The sequence below is a fragment of the Ochotona curzoniae genome, unplaced genomic scaffold (assembly GCF_017591425.1).
Source record: "Ochotona curzoniae isolate NIBS_2020 unplaced genomic scaffold, NIBS_Ocur_1.0 scaffold_3223, whole genome shotgun sequence".
Taxonomy (NCBI): domain Eukaryota; kingdom Metazoa; phylum Chordata; class Mammalia; order Lagomorpha; family Ochotonidae; genus Ochotona; species Ochotona curzoniae.
This window is the reverse complement of record NW_024467108.1, coordinates 6,212,434-6,229,787: the sequence shown is the minus strand read 5'-3', so window position 1 is coordinate 6,229,787 and position 17,354 is coordinate 6,212,434. Positions and strand designations below refer to the sequence as shown.

Sequence of the window (17,354 nt, the reverse complement as noted above, 5' to 3'; positions counted from 1 at the left end):
ATGGGTACATTCTGGGGGTGTCTGCCCACCAGAGCACCATTTGGCAAGCCGTGATGGGAGATTTATGGGTGTCATGGTCTGGGAGTGACACTGGTGACTAGGGGAGAGGGGACCGGAGTGTGCTCCCCATCTGCTGGCGGGCACCCCTATCTGTGGGGAGATGTTGGCAAAGACAGGCGGGGCAGGGATGTGGTGGCCGGCTAGCAGCCTCCCTGCTACAGGAGATGCGGACGGTGCTGGTGGCTGATCTTGGAGTGAGAGCCCGAAGGCAGAGAGCCTGACCTTGCCTGGCCAGAGTCCCACAGAAGGACAACGGGAGGCGAGCAGCAGCTGGGGCATGAGTGCTGGGCTATGCAGTCTGAGCTTTGCCAAGAGGCAGGCGAGGAGGGCACTTGGTCAGTCTCCTAACTTCCTGTCCAGGCTCAGTTTCTCATATCCACGTGACACAGTTGGGACTGCTGCTTTGCTCTTTTGCTGTTTCCTGGACTTCTACTTGGGCCATGGTGACTGGTGGCTGCTGGGGGTCAGGCCCACACTGGCCCTGCAGGCCCCAGTTATGGCCCTCCCAGCCTGCCAATCCTGGTCCTGCACTTGGGCTCCAGCCCCACCTGCACACTCCCTAACCCTTGTCTTACACAGCCACTCATCACATGACCCCAGCTCCCAACACATTCCACACACTGCCCTCCCTCCCTAGCATCCCGTGGACTCTGCCACACCCCCTACAACTTCCCACACCCACCTTGGCTCTCCCAGGCTGAGTGGCCTTGAGGTCCTGGCGAGGAGCCAGTCTCAGCCCTTCACGAGTGAGTGTTGGTGGGCACAGGTAGCTAGCTCTGGTCAGGGTGAGTGTGCAGGTGACCACAGTGGGCATGCTACCTGGTGGTGGCCGTAGGTTCCCTGGAGGGTTATTGCCCTGAGGGGGTCTTGGGTTCCCCTGGGAGAAGGCAAGGATGGGAATAGCACTTGGCAGGTGACACGGATCCCAGGCACTATACTTTTCTTGCTCGATTGCCTATGATCAGTGAGCTTGGGAGTCAGGTGCCAGGAAGGCCCGTGGCAGGAGCCCTGGAGCTGGGCTGCAAGAATGAACGAGCTCTCCTAGCTTCGTGGTGCCTAAATCTAGCAACGCATTAGAATCTCCAAGGAACTTAAATAAAAGCCACCTACCTGTCTGGGGCCACCCCGGGGCCAATAACGTCAGAGACTCTGAAGACAGGGCCAGGGCGGAGGTATTTTCCGCCCTGTCTCCCTGTCCCCGAAGTCATTCAACGTGCACCCGAGGTTCAGATGCCCATGCCAAGAGTCCAAATCACAGAGTGCAGGTCAGGCATGCTCTCAGCACGGGAAAACTCCCTCCCCGGTATGGAGGCAGGCAAGCTGGGGGCCCAGCGCAGCCCCCCGTGGCTTCAGGACAGCTGGTGTCCGCGGCTGCAGCTCAGCGCTGAGCTGTGAAGCGCCTTCCACATGAGCAGCATTTGGTAGGGCGCGAAGCGGTGCACGATCAACAGCTCGCGGTAAAAGCAGGGGTCAAAGGAGGGATGGTGGGAGCCAGGCAGCTGCACGCCAAAGGGGCGGATGCCATTGTGGCCACTGGGGGCCAAGCCGGCGCGCTGCAGGCACATGCCCATGTAGGCATCATCAATGGGGATGAGTGGGGTGTCACGGGCGGCGGCACGCAGGGCCTGGGCAGTATGCCTGGACAGCAGGAAGCCGCCGCCGCTGCAATACACCGGGTAGGCAGGCTCTGCAAAGAGCTGCGGGGGCACAAAGTATTTGCTCCTGCTGTCGCGGATGGGCACGGAGCCGTCCATTAGCTGCCCGATGAAGAGGTGGCGGTCGGGCGCCTGTGACTCCAGGAAGCGGAGCACGTTGGCTGTGTGCACAAAGACGTCGTCGTCGCCGCTGAGCACGAATTGTGCCTGTGTGCAGCGCTCCTCCAGCCAGTCGAGTAGGCGCACGTGCTTGAGCGTGAGGTTCAGGAAGGTGTCGGTGAAGTTCCAACTGCAGCAGGTCGCCGTGCTCCTGCGCCTCCAGCGCCACCAGCTCTGCTAGCTGAGCTGCGCTCTCCCCGGCCTCGGGCGGCGGCGTGCCCAGCAGGAAGAGGCGGCGCACCTGCCGACCTCCGTAGCTGCGCTCCTGCCCCCACGTGCGCCGGATGAGCTCGCGTCGCTCGTAGTTGGCGGGCGACGACTTGACGGCCAGCAGCAAGAAGACGCCCCGGCGGCCAGTGCACTTGGACGGTGCGTCCCACAGCAATGAGAAGTAGCGGCAGTGTCGGTAGAGCATGAAGTCTTGGATCCGTTCCGGCAGCTGCTGGAAGTCGGCGCCGGTGTTTGCAGAGGCGTTGGCCACGCACGGGGGCTCCTTGTGGGTCACCTGCGGCTGCACAGCAGTGGCAGGAGTGCCGTCTATGGGGTCCTCTGGCTGGGTCCTCGAGGCTTGCTGGAGCGATAGATGCAGCGCCAGGAACCCCAAACCGAGCAGAAAGCAGGCCAGCATCTGGAACGTGCTGTACCTGCGGCAGAGCAAAGCCATCTGCAGAGGAAACCGAGTCCCCGGTAAGCTTGGTGTTGTCTTTGACCTTCGTGACCACCCTTGCCCCTTCAAGTCTGTCCTAGCTCTAGCCCCAGCACCTTCTCGACTCTGCTGTCCTGAGGTAAGACAAGACAGAAAATGGGAGCAGTCGCCGAAGTATCCCAGGTCTTCTGGAGTCTGGAAGCAACCCTCTACCCTTCAGGTCTGAGTGTCTCGCTGCCTCCTGCCGTTCCCTACGCCTTGGTACCCAGGATGGGCAGGCTTAGCATGTGCAAAGCCTCAGTCTCCAACTGCTTGTGGGTCCAGGACCCCCAACCCCCACCCTGGTACCAACATCTATCAGATACACCTCTGGAAGCCCCGTGCCCCTTTCTGCCACCCACCTTAGCTGGATCCACTCCTCTTCTGTTGACCCAGCATCACGTCCTCCTGTTTATTCCCTCTTCCCCATCCCTGGTCAACCCGGATCCTTTCCAGGTTGCCCTGTGATGCAAGTACAAGGCCGGAGTATGGCTGTGACCCCTTAGAATCCTGACCTCAGCACTTAAAACTGCACCTCACAGCGCATCAGTTGAGACCGCTGCATGTTCTCAGCTAGGTTTAAGGGTCAGCACCTGCCCTGTGGGACTGGCGTGTGCCAGTCCTATGGCCCACTAGCAGGTGACACCCACGACCTGGCATCCTCTCTTTTGCTTAACCAAACTGTAATTTCTGACTACCGAAGCTGACTTATCTTTAACTTTTCAGATAAATTTTTTTTTTTTGAGGATCCCAGAAATAGCTCTTGCAGAAGCATGCTGAGGTGTAAAGTAATCTGGGCCTCCCCTGGTCACCATGATCAGAGGATAGGTTTATGATGTGCCTATGTCTCCAGCCAACCAGGCCTTTATCAACTGACCAGGAAGCAGCATGAAGGGGCCCCTGCCCTTTGTTCTCCTTCCTGACCCCACCTTGGTTTCCTTTTGTTCTCTTTCGGCAACCTGAGATTTTAGAATGATCTTTTTTTTTTTTCATATTTATTTGATTCATCTCTCTCTCTCTCTCACACACACACTTGTGCACACACATCTTCCCTCTGCTCATTCACTCCCCCAGATGTGTGCAAGACAGCCAGCATTGGACAAGGCTAAAGGCTGGAGCCAAGAACTCTGTTTGGGTCTCCTACGTGAGTGGCAAGGATCCTACTCGTCAGACCATCTTCTGCTGCCTTCCCAGGCACAGGAAGAGGGAACTGGATTGGGAGGAGACAGCTGAGACCCAGATGGGCATGCTGGCATAGGATGCCAGTGTCCTGAGGTTCAGCGTTGTGTCACATGCCTGCCCCAGATTGGCCAGTTCTGTCTAGCAGATATGTCATCCCCTTTAGCAGCAGACTGAGCAAATGAAGCAGCTGCCTGCCATGCTGCTCTCAGACCGGCCTTCTGGTAGAAGGCTCTGGACTGTGTGAATTGCAATGCAACATCGTGTGACCAACCCAGCTGGCCATCCGCCAGGTTACAGCCCTGCGCTGCCAGAGTTCGTCCTAGCCTGGAACTTTCCACTGCGTATTCCTCTGCTTGCAGAAACATCCTTCTTCCTCTTAAACAAACAAACAAAAAAAAAGCCAAACTTCAAATTCTGTGTTCCACAAATCTGTTAAAATTATTTTTAAATTTTTCACTTTATTTGAAAAGCAGCAAGACACAGAGAAAGAGTGATAGAGAACTCTCCCATTGGCTCACTCACTTCTCAATATCTATCAGCCAGTCTCAGCTTCCCAGGAGGTACATAGCAGAAAACTGCATTGAAAGTGGAGGAGCCGGAATCTGAATCCGGCACTCAGGTAGGATGCACGTGGCCTAAGTGGTGCCCTAACTGTTGAATTCAACATCCACTCTTTGTCTATTCACCCCCTGGGGCCACTTGAAAAGGCATAGTCTTGGGGAAGCTTTCTTGGGACTCAACGGGAACAGTTGTCTGTGATGGACAGTCCTCGGGGCACAGGGGTTTGCTCCGGGTTGGCCACCGTCCTCTTCCCAGGGCCCTGCAGTGGTGGTAGGAAATGCTGGGTGCCCAGGTTGTTTCCACCTCTTGAGCAAGTTGATTTAAGCTCTTTTATACACACCTCTTAGGGGTTACTCTGAAAACTAAATGCTAATGGTTATAAAAAGAATTTCACATTGTAAGCTTTGATATGATGATGATCAGGGTGCTACTACATGGTTGCTGGATGGCTGCATTTCTTGCTTCTGTGCTCCATAAGCCTTTCTAGATGGAGCAGCTTATGCCCAGAAAGTGTTAATTTTAATGAACTTTCCTCTAGTGCTGTGTGGTACCATCCAGGGACAGGCTGGGCACAAAGGAGGCATTAGGAACATGAACCACAAATGCAGGGGATCCTTGACCTGAGAGATGGTTGTTGCTGGTGAGAAGACAAGAAAAAGGCAGGCAGCAGGGTGGGTGTTAAGATGCCACTTGGGACATCTGCATCCCAGATCTGGGTATGTAGGTATGAGTCGGGGCCCAGCTCCTGCCTTCAGCTTCCTGCTAATGCACACCCGGGAGACAGCAGGCCAAGGTTCAAATATCTGTCTGTGCCTTGCTAACAAACAAAACAAGTGGGAGAACCTTGCAGAAACCAGTGCCATCACTGCGTACCTGCTAGAAAGATTAGATAAATTTCGCTTTCTTTTCACATGCTGTGTTTTGGGGTGTGGTGTCCTGGGAGGAGTGGAAGTTGGGGAACAGGGCTCCTTTCTCTATTGCTCTACCTGGGGCACAGTCCCATGCCTGGCTCATTTGGGGCAGGCAGTACTTTGGGTTTTCCAATGAAAGAAAGAATAAGAACATAGGATTCAGGCTCTGAGTTACTGGGTTTGAGTCTAGCTCCATTCATGAGGAAGTAAACCCCCTAAGTTTCATTGAGATGAGGAAGTTAACACTCAGGAGAATAGGAAGAGAATGCCGTGAGCACCAGTGCACCAAGTTAAAGCCTTCTTCCCCCTCTTCCCTTCTCCTGCCCCCGCAAACCATTTCTAGAAGGGAGAAAAAAATGATCTTTGCCTTCATAAGTCAAGGAAACTTGCATTTTTTTTTTTACCTTGATAAAACTGCTCCAGGCAACTTTCAGAAAAGGCATGTGGGGCCAGGCCCTTTTCTTGAGGCTTGACTGTTTCTGGCTGCTGTGCCAGCTGGGCAGCTCTGGGTCTCATCCCCAGCTCTGTGCTGGATCCGCTCTTCCTCAGAGTACCCCTCTAGGAGCCCCAGATCTCGCACCTTAGTGTCCCAGTCCCAGACCCTCAGGACTTTTGTGGAGCGGACTGTGTGGGTGAGTCCGGCTTCTCAGCCCACCTGGCAGAACACAAGCATCTGTGTACCCCTCCTGCCACAGCCGCAGCCCAGGGTGCTCACTGCCCAGGACGCTCACTGCCCCACACTGCTCGCTGGTCTTAGTCTGCTTAGAATGTCCCCTTCTTTTCTCTTTTTGCTCCTTTCCTGGTTTGATGCCTGGCTGGCTGGTCCTGGGTCCCCTGATGGCCGCCTACATCCCCAGGGTATTCCCGGGGAGTGGGATGTGCACAGAAGATGGCACAAGAGCCTTCTTACCTGTGAGGGCTTCAGTCCCAGACCCCAGAGGGCGGCTCCCGCCCCGGGGGCTGCCCTGGACAGGAGCTAGTATCCTGCTCCCTTTCCTCTGTGCCTCCATCTGGATCTCAGGTGCTTGAAGGGGAGGGGATAAAGGCACCTCCCTCCCAGGAGGGGGAAGCCCAAGCCCCTGTCTTACCTTGCGTGTCTGAGAGGGAAGAGGTTGACAGGAGCCGCCCCAGATTGGAACCAACCTTTAACCCCCTGGATTTTTACTCTGAAGTCCCCACCCCCAGCTCCAGTGTTCTTGCATTTGACCAATCCATAATATCACTCCTCCTCCTCCTCCACCTCCTTGGGGGTAGGGTGCTGAGGGGAGGGGAGCTGCAGGCTTCCTGCCGGCTCACTCTTCGGGATTACACCCAAACATTTCTCCTAGGAGCCTCTTGACCGCTCCACCCACCAGCTACCCTGTGCCCTTTAGGAAGGCAGATGGGTCTCCAATGAGATGCTGCAGGGTCAGCCTGTGCTGCGGGCTGGAAAGCAGCTGCAGGGCAGGGATCAGCAGGGTGTTCTGGGCACACAGCACATGTTTCTTTGTTTGGTAAGCTGCACATAAAACAGAGCAGGGTAAGCTGCATGTAAAACAGAGTGTTAGAGTGTTGGTATAATGTTAGTATGTTAGAATGTTAGAATATTAGCGTTAGGCGATATTAGGTCCTTTGTGGCAATGAGCCGCTGCTTTGCTAGGTCAGGAGGTGCCTGAACTGTGGGAAAACACGTTAGCAATAAATCTGTCCTTTGGTCCTCTGTAACCTTATCTATCAACTAACCCGGGTGCAGGAAGGTAGGGGCACAGTTCCCTGGTCCCAGGGACTGGAGGAGCCATAAAGATAAGGGTGCCAGGATGGGATGAGCCGTAAACAATAAGTGTGGGAGCATAAATAATGAGTGTGAGAACGGAATAGACTGCTTGCACCATAAGTCTAAATTTGTTACTTTTGAGTTGACTTTGATATATGTTACAGCCAAAACAGGGTATATAATCTCCAGCCTTATGTTAATTCGGGGTCCAATCCGCTTGGCTGGCCTGTGCGCCCCAAGTGTGATCTGACCCCAGCATGCTGGCACAATAAACTGTTTGCTTTTTGCATTACCAGCGAGGCTCTTTGTTGTTTTCTGGGGGTTGACTGGCTCGCACCATAATGTCCCGGAGGGGGGTAGCTCTGGCCCGGACTCTAACAACAGCAGGGCTTTTAAACATGGGAGTGACACCTGTGGATGTGAATTTGGCAGAAGGTAAGGTCTTCAAGCCTTATCAAACCACAAGGCATGGATATATTGCCATGAATCAGCTAAGACCTGGTCCTTATAGAATTAGTCATTTATTGGAAGAGGTGAGCCAGATCTGACGATGTTGTAAAATGACGTGATGTGTACCAAGCACAGGCTTGGGGCAGGAAATGTGTGTGCGTGAGGGAAGGCTTCAGAACTGTGTGATAGGGGCTGTCATTTGGTGCCAGGTAAGCTGCTGTGTGGGCCATCTGTATTCCCTGTCTGTGTGCCTGGAGACCCAGCCCCTGCACCTCAGAGCCAGAATCCCGAGAAGCATCAGTTGGTGGCTCATATATTTGAGTCTCTGCCAATCACGTGGGAGGCACAGATCAAATTACTGGCTGGGCATCTGGGAGATCTCTGATTCTGTCTCTTTCTGCTTTGCAAAAACTTAAAAATTAAAAAAAAGTACTCTCAAGCAAAGAACCACATTTTATCAGGTGGCTCTTGCTGTAAATCTTCCCTTCGCTTGGTGGCCTAAAATGAACACCAATGGTTGCATCTTAGGATTCTGTAGATTGACAGGAGGGTCTTGTGCTGCACTCACCTGGGTGGGCTCGTGGCCATGTTCTGCCAATGGAAAGCTGGGTCTGGGCTTGGCTGGGATCAGGCCTCCTTTCTCCCACCTGCTTTCCTCCTGGCCGTCTTGTGCCATGACCATGTCCGATTTCAATGTGACTTTGGAGGAGATCTGGTTTCTACACTCGCTCTGATTCACTTCCACCACATTTTGTTGCCTGAAACCTTGTATGACTACCCCAGATGCAAGAGGTAGGAAGGAGTTCCAAAAACTTGTAGCCATTCTTGACCTGTCTCAAGAGTTTTGAAGGTAATAAGGAGCTTCCCAGCAGGCAAGGAGATGTGCAAGCTCTGAGTGGGAAGAAGCATGTGTCTGGGCAGCATGCAAGGTTGGGTGTGAGGAGCAGTAACTAATGGGAGTGATGGTTCCAAGATGGGTTAGGGTACTCTGAGAAATGGGCCTGGCATACCATACCTGAAGTTTTAACTTAAAAGTTTTTCCAAGATTCTAATTTCAAGGGCTCATTATAACAGCCCGCATGCTGGTTTGTGTGCTGGGGAGAACAAGACTGCATGGAGGGGACCCAGAGGGAAGTGGTTCATGGTCCAGAGGAGAGAGTGAGGCCCAGGTCAGACTGGCAGGGACAGGCATCCACATAGCTAGGTGATGTATTGGATATTCTGTGAGGATGTTCATTCCTCAGGCTCCTTGTGTGTTTTACTGGCCTAGGGGGCCTTGCAGGAGTGAGGAAGAGGGAGAAGCGTGTGGGAAAGGAGGGCAGGTACAGACAGAGGCCTCAATGGGGCTAGGCAACGGCACCTGGAGAACCAGGGAATCCAAAAGACTTCCTGCCATGTCCATGGAGGTGATACAAGGACTGGGAGGGGCTGGAGAGCAGCCAGGGCAAGACAAGCTTGGCCCTCCCCAGACTGGGAGCCCACTCGCCTCTCAGAGTCAGGGCCTGGCACAGGCAGGCGTCTCAAGGCTGATGGAGTGACTGCATTTTAGAAATTGATTTTCTTTAGGCCCCCTCTCATCCTTCCCCACAACCTTACCCCAATACAACCACCAAAATCCCATCTCATCTTTTTCTCTTGAGCAGAAACGTCTTTGGGGGGAAGACCTGAAATGGGGGAAAGTGAGATGGAGGTGAAATTAAGCAGTCAAATGAAGACTTTAGCAGTCAGCTGGGCCTTCTCTAGGAGTGTCCTAAGGCTAAGCCCTAGGAGTCAGTGAGCTGGGCAGAGGGGGCATGGCTTCAGCAGGATGTGTGCTGTTCAGCTGCAGAATCCCAGCTCCCTTGCAGCCCCATTTTATGGTGGGTGATGTAAAAAGCTCCTATTCTGCTACACTGTAATTTGGACAAAGGAAGGTTGAATAAAGCAAGGCAACTTGTTCATGCTTCTAAGACAAACAAAAAGCTGGCATGTGATGACCAGGAAGAGAAGTTGGACAGTTTCTTGTTTTTGGTGAGAGATGAGCAAGAGCGACTGCCTCCTCCTCCCCTTTGTCCAGAAACTTTGACGTGCCCCTGGAAGGCCCAGGCCTGCCACTCTTGCAGAGGGAAGGAACCTGTTGAAATTTACATTCATGCTACCTTATGGTGCTAACTCTAAAACAATGTTACATTTTACAGAGGTAGGATTCAACATTTAAAGTTAAGTGGCTTGGCCATAATCACACAGCTTCAGTGGAGGACCAGGACCTAACCTAGGTCTTCAGACACCCAACAATGACACGTTGTCTCTGATAGGAAATTGTACCCATGCCATTGAGCTTCCCCCCATCTGCTGCCCCAACAGTGTGTTGTTGGTGTTACTGCCCTTACCCATCAGGCTGCCTGGCTACCTCTGCTACAGACCTGGGGATCTAGTAGTCAGGCCCACATCGAAGACTTCCTTTCCAAGTCCCTGGGATTCCTTTTGGTTTGAAGTAACCTTGTCCTTCAAAAGTTCTCCATGTAATTCATAGTTTGGCTTCTAGGTTTGTCTGAGAATCTTATCCTCCATGCTCTCCTCCACTTCCAAACCTTCTATTATGTATGGTCAGTTTTTAAATTGATACTTTCAGCCTGACCTCTGGGGAGATTGGAGTTCAGTCCCAGATCCACCTTTCTTGTCCTTTAGAGTTGGACCAGGATGTCGCACACAAACTCAGGAGACCCACACTTTCTGCATGTTAACCCCCAAACTTCTTCCCAAATCATTCCTAGTTGATTTGCTAGCTACCACTATCTGTAATGTGGTGTGTGCGTATGTGTGTGAAAGAAAGAGTGGGAGAGAGAGAAAGTTTAGAAAGGTGCAGACTTCACCAGCTGTTGGCCTTGCACCTCAGCAAGTGTTACACTGTTGGGAGAAAAGCAGTCAGCAGTTGGCAGGCATCCTAGGCCTGGTTAACGCCAAATTTGTATTTATTATACCACTGTATCAGCATACTTGCTCTTTTCTTAAAGGTATATGGGGAAGGCAGGAAATGCTGGGCCAGGACATGTCACCCTAGCCTTCAGGCAAGAGGGCTGCCTGGTGAAAGGGGTTTAGGGATATGTTGGAGTGGGAGCAGCTGAGGGCATGTTTGACAGGGAAGGAATGACTTCTGGAGACTTCCACAGAGTGGGCCTTTTTATTCACAGGTAGGTGGGGGAGCTGAGACAGAGTGGCTTAGAGAGGGGAAACTGGAGGATATGTCTGGGTCAGGCCAAGGTACCTGTCCAGGTGGGAAAGCTGGGCTGGGCTAAATAGAATCACCCACCACCTGCTGGCCCATTGCAAAAGCTGGGGTTGGGAGCATGCCTGGCTATGCTAGGCTGCAGCAGCCACCAGTGAGTATTGGAGCATGGGGTGGGTCCCCTGAGGCTGAGCTGTAGCACCCATCAGAACATAGAGAATGGGGTCTGGAGGCATATTCTTCAGGGAACTTGTGGGTTCACCTCTGTGGGACTGCATTACCTGACAGTTTATAGAACTCTTGGGGGGGGGTAATGGCAAGCTGAACCAGGCTGGACCACAGAATTCATTTGACAGGAGCCCACCAGACACTTGCAGGAGCTGGGGCTGGGAGCATCCTTGTAGGGAAACTTGGGGAACTCCCCTACTAGGCAGCAGCTCCTGCTGGGGAGCACAAGAGCTGGGCTAGGGCAGGGCCAGGCCTGGCAAGGCCACAGCACTTGTCAGCATTTGTGCGGCCAGGTCTGGGGATAGGCTGTGAGCCAGGCCACAGCACATGCTGGCATGCAGAAGATCCAAGACAGGGTATGGCCTGTGACGGACTGGGCTAGGCTGCAACACCTATAAGTAAGAGCTGAGACTACAGGAGAGTCATGCATGCAAGGGTAGGTTGAAGTACCTTCCAGTATGTGTAAGACCAGAGACTGGGAACAGACCTGATAGGGGACCTTGGGGACTCCTCTGCTGGGCTGCAGTGCCCATTGGTGAGTGTGAGAGCTGTGGCTGGGGTGGACCAGGCAGACAAAGCTGCAACACTCACTGACATGCATGTGAACTGAGTTTGGGGGCAGGCCAGACTAGGCTAGGCTCCAGCACTGCTAGCACTCATAACAGCCAGCATGGGTATGGGACAGGCTGGGCTAGGCTGTGGCACTCATCAATGAGAGCTGGAATGGGTAGGGCTAGGCCACAGTGCCTGCCAGTGTGTGTCAGGACTGGGGACTGGCCATGTTAGTCTGGGCAGCAGCACCCACCAGACACATGAGATCCATTGCTGGGTGTGGGCCTGGTAGGGGAACTTGAGGAACTCCCCTGCTAGGTATAGCTCCCACTGATGAGCTCAAGAGCTGGGCTGGGAGCAGGCCAGATTAGGTTGGGATACAGCACACACTGGCATCCGTGTGAGCCAGGTTTGAGGGCAGGGCAGGTCATCTCAGACTGGGCTGCAATACCTGCTAGCATGCACAAGGCCCAGGGCTGGGAGTGGGCCTAACAAAGGAACCTTTGTGTCTTCCCTGCTGGGCTGCTGCTTCCACAGGTGTGAAAGCTAGGACTGGGGGCTGGCCAGGCTGGGCCAGGCTGCTGCACCAGCTGGCAAGTGCTAGCAATGGGTGCAAGTCATGTCAGGCTGAACGTAGGAGTGAGTTGGGCTGAGCTAAGCTGCAACACTCATGGGTGTGTATAAGAGCCAGATGGGATGTGAGCTGAGCCAGACTAGGCCACAGCAGAGGCTAACATGTATAAAAACTGAGGCTGGGGGCAAGCCTGGTGGGTTACTGGGGGTTTCCCTGACTAGCCCGCAGTACCCACTGGTATGCATGAGGACTGGGTCTGTGGCCAGTTGGGCTCGGCTAGGCTACAGTACCTGTTGGTTCATGTGAGGTATGGGACTGGGGCAGAACTGACCAGGCAGCTTGCATCCACTCTGGTAGACGCACTTGTTGGTGCAAGTGACAGACCAAATCTGACCCTGCGCTAGCTGTTGCACACAAGAATCAAATTTGAGGCAAGGTTTCTTGGGAGACTCACCAACTAGATGTCTGGGCTCAGATCCTGGCCACAGAGAACATCACAATATATGTGATATATGTGGAAAGACCTTGGAATGCACATATAGGGGCTGGGCTTCCTCAGTTGATGATTTTTGTGCAGTGGATAACATGCCCAGATGCACATGGAGAAAATGACAGCCAGTTCTCTGGGTCAGCAGTGGACATCTGCTGGCTTGCCAGAGGATGGAAAAGCAGGACAGGCTGGACAATTCTTCTGGCCGATCTTTGCAACACATTCCTGGATCTGTGGGTGCACTAGTGTAGCTTTTGTCAACCAATAGACCTTGGATTTTCTCAACCCTGGAGCAATGAAACCAATAACTTCTTAGAACTATCAAAACCACACAAGTGACACCTGTGGAACACTCTTCTTCCTGTTGGGGTGTCTAAAGTGTCATCAAATGACTGTCCCCCATTCCTGGGTGTTGATGTAGCGTGATAGGAAGGAGTGGTCCCTTCCTCTCCTCCCCTGCAGAGGAGAAAACAAAAACTGAAACATCTGTCCCACCCACCTTCCTCCATACGTGACCCACCCCACCCTAATTGGAGGCACATGGGCGTGCATTCCTCTCAACTATGTGAACAATATTACAAATAGAAAAGCAAAAAAAAAAAAAAGGTGTATACTATTCAGAAGTGGAATTAAAAGTAATCCCCGTTTCTTTTTGTTCATTCCCTTCACAAAGTCAGGTGAAACTGTGCTGTGGTTCACTTCTTCGTGCTGTCAGCAAGGGCTCCTGGTTCACATCTTTCCTGTTCACACCCAACTGTAGACCTAGGGAAGGCTGCCTCTCCCTAATACACAGAGGAGGAACTAGTTGAAGAATCAACCATATGGTCAGCAGTGACTTAATTGCCTATTCCAGGAGGAGGCTTAACTAAGAAAGTTAATATTTGAAAGGTGTGGTTTGGGGCCAGCACTGTGGAGTAGTAGGCTGAGCCTCCACCTGTGATGCTAGCACCAGTTCAAGTCCTGGATGCTCTGCTTCCAATCCACCTCTGTGACAGTGTTCCTTGGAAAAGCAGGGGAGGATGGCCCATATGTTGGGTTCCTGTGCCCACATGGGAAACTGGAGGAAGCTCCTGACCAGCCCAGCTCTGGCTACTGCAGCCATGTGGGGAGTGAACCAGTGGATAGAGGATTTCTCTGTCTCTTCTTCTTGTAACTCTTCTTTCAAAACAAAAAATTCAATTGAAAAAATTTTAATTTTAGCCTTGTAACTCACTCAGGTGTGGAGTAGAAAGGCCCCACAGCATATGTTAGGAATGTAATGACAAGCCCAACGTAATCACTGAACATCCTTCCTTTGTACGGCCTTGCCATGACCTAAACAGCTTCCTTGAACGAATCAGAGAAAGGCTTGTCCTCTGAGATGCAGCCCCACCTACCTGGCAGGCTGAATGCAGGCTGGGTTTTAGCCCTGCGCAATTTCCTCCTTCAACGGTGCCCACAGACAGTGAGAAGCTGTGCACTCCTGAAAGGTGGCCCCACATTTAAACAAGGGGTTTAACAAGGGTAAACCAGGGGTTAAACATTACCAGAAGTCTCATTCAAAACACTATCACTTAGTACTTCAACCTAAAAATCAGTCATGAATACTCAAATATTCAGCAGTTTAGATAAAAAATACATTATTCTATGATGTTTTAGAAAAATGACTGCAGTAAATCAAACAGAAAATATGAGTCAGTAAATATTAGAGATTACCTATAAATGGTGAGTTCCTTGTAAAGACTCAGGACTATTTATATTTTTATTAGATAAGTTCTAGTAGAATAAACATTTGCAGACAAATATGATCCTAGTAAATGTGATATTAGCTGAAATGGGTTATCTGTTGGTCACACAGTTCACTTAGAAACATTAAAAGCATAGAAATGCTCCATAGTAAGCAATGCCCAATCAGTATACTAAACAGAGTTTTGGTAAATCATCTTCTTATTATTGTTTTAAAGATTTCTGTATTTGAAAGGCAAAGTGTCAGAGAGGGGGATCTTCCCTCTGCTGGTTCACTCCCCAAATGGCTACAACAGCCAGGTCTGGGCCAGGACAAAGCCAGGAGCAAAGAACTGCATCCTGTCCACCTGTGTAGGTGGCAGGGGCCCAAGAAGTTCCATGCTCCACTAGCTCTTCAGTGAGTACATTAGCAGAGAGCTCATCAGAAGCAGAGCAGCTGGGATTCACACTGTGCGCCTATTTGGGAGACTGACATCACAAGCAGTGGAGCTCAGCTTGCTGTACCACAATACTGGACCCAATAGTCTGTTTCTTAAACCGATTCATTTATTCATTTGTATAAATAACTTAATTCTAAAAAGAGCCAGAAAGAAACCAATGCTAATTGTGGAAGGGGCTTTTAACAGTTCCTTTAAAAAAGTTAAAGAAAAGTATACATGGATCACAATAGCTTATAGGTCTTGAATAATGACCATGTGGCATAGTTTTTAAGACATGGGAAAAAGATCTCAACTTTCTGGAAGTCAACTCAAAAGCTGAATACAACTAGCAATTCTGGATTTTATAGTGTAGAATGGAATTTATCAGGAAAACAAAATTATGAGCTTTTCTTATTTTCTGAAAAGGTTTTAGGCATTATGCTGGAGGCTGCTGCCAACCCAGTAAAACAGATGTTGAACAATAATATGTGAATCAAACACAAATCCTATGATTTCATTCAACAAAGAGCTGAGACATATAGTTTTGGTCTGACACTCTCCCGAATCATTTCACAAAGAAGGGCATCTGGGCAATGCTGCTTTGCATATGGTCTGTGGTAGGGGAGGCACTCCTACAGCCACAGAAAGGCAAACTTATTTTAGGGTTTGCAGGCCACAGAAGTTTTCTGCCACATATTCTGCCTGCCTTCCTGTTGCTTTAAACCATATCTTTAAAATGTACTAACCACTCTTCCCCTTTAGGCCAAACAGCTGCAGAATGGGTCTGGCTGGTGGGTGGCAGCCCTCTGACACTCCGGTTTTTTTAATCATTCTGCTTTAGGTACAGGTGGTCTCCAAAGGAGAAGTATTAGGGACTCATATTTATATGCTAAAAAGATGTAGTAAGTGTGCCCTGATATAATCTTAAGAGATAATTCTGAGATCCTCATTTAAAAGTGATGACCGGCAGATCTGTCTAGGAAGTGCTGGGAAGGTTTCAGAAGCTTTCCAACATTTCTTGAATTAAAAAATTTTTTTTTAAAATATTTTTTTGAGAGGCAGAAAGAAGGAGAAGGTGGTGGGGAGGAGGAGCTTCCAGCCACTGATTTATTTCCCAAAAGCTTCCACGGGCTTGGCAGCTGAAGGCCACTCGGATCTCAATCCAGGTTTTCCCATTGGAAGCAGGGACCCAATCGCTTGAGCCATCACTGCTGCCCCTCAGTGTCTGCATTAGCAGGAAACAGAATCAGGAGCCAGAGCTGGGAAACATGTCAAATGCGGGTTCCTACTCTGGGCATTTAAGGAACCAGTGACTAGATACAGTTTAATTACCATGTTGTGCTCTTTAAAGCAGTGAAGTGGGTCATTAGTAACAGTGGAAAAGAAACTTGGGACAATTGCAGGGTATATGATGAGCTGTGGTTGATGGAGTAATACTGACAGCTGCTCAGATAAATGGCTGGAGAACTTTAGGTCACCTGCAGACCTGTAACTGAGTTTGTTAATTTGGATGTTCTGGGTTTTTAGTGGGAAATACTCTTGTCCACTTTTTTTCTAAAACAGGTAGTAACTTGCTGGGTTTGCTGAAAAATGAAGACTTGGGCGGCAGTGGTAGACATGATGGCTGAGTGTGAATCGGCAGCACTAGATTCTGAAGACCTTGCTTGAATTCTTCAGTGGTTTCTTCCCTTCTAACTGCCCATCAGAGAAAGGCCGATGCCTTGGTGAAATGTTATTATCATTTACATGTTACTGTCAATGTTTAAAAGTTTACTGGGTAAAATCAGAATTTTATCTTTGGTTTAATTTCAAATGACTCTTAATCTGAGTAGAGAAAAGCTGGGTGGGCTTGCGATCTTGAAGAAATGGGTAAGTCCAGTGGCATGTCCATACAGACTTTCGGCAGTGTGGAAATGACCCTTCCCCGAGCCCCACAATGACAGTTAGACATTAGGCAAGAAAGTTTCTCCTGGTTCTTGAAGGAAGTGCAGGAGTTTAAAAACAGTACTGGGATTTGTCAGCTGGGATCACTGTGACATGCTTCCTTTTCTCAGTTTTATAGCTCCTCCATAAAAGGGTATAACTTTGAAAGAAGTTATTTTCTTTGAGAGGCAGAAAGAGAATGAACAAACACGCTCATCCACTGGTTTACTTCTCAAATGTCCAAAATGGCCAGTAACCAAAGCTGACAGCGGGGACACAATCTGAATTTCCCGTGTGGGTAGTGGGAACACAGCTCCTTGAGCTGGTATCACTGTTTCCCAGACTGGCAAGCAAATGCAGGTACTTGGAGGAAGAGCACAGGCTTCTCAACTACTGGGCCAAATGCTTGCCCAACTTTTAACTACATTTTAATTCTTATTTCCAAATCGTTAGACCATAGCAATTAAAACATAATTTTAGATATTAAAAAAAACAAGACAACATGTTATAGCATTGACAGGATAAAGAATTTAAACAGAGGTAGATCTGCAAAAAGCCACAGTTGCAATTTCCAGTGACTGATTCTTTCTGGAATATCAGTTTTATAGAAATGCTTGTCCAGTGGTACATGATAAGCTACGGGGCCAAAAAAACTTCCTATCATGTAAATATGGAGTGGGAGCTAAAACTGTCAAGCAGTAAGTAATTTCTTTCAAGGACAAAATATTAGGGGATTCATGTAACTCCAAAAAAAATGTTCAAATTGTCACATACTGTTAGGGACATTCGTTTTATAACAGAACTTAATAGAGACATTCAAAA

General features: G+C 50.3%; 1 protein-coding gene across 1 annotated transcript; it reads right to left on the bottom strand.

The window, feature by feature from the left end:
- Positions 1-1,409: 1,409 nt before the first annotated feature.
- Positions 1,410-2,538, bottom strand: B3GNT6 (UDP-GlcNAc:betaGal beta-1,3-N-acetylglucosaminyltransferase 6). Its single transcript, XM_040963926.1, is given in 2 exon segments — positions 1,410-2,003; positions 2,005-2,538. Coding segments are annotated over 2 exon segments (1,128 nt in total).
- Between the last annotated feature and the right edge of the window lie 14,816 nt (positions 2,539-17,354).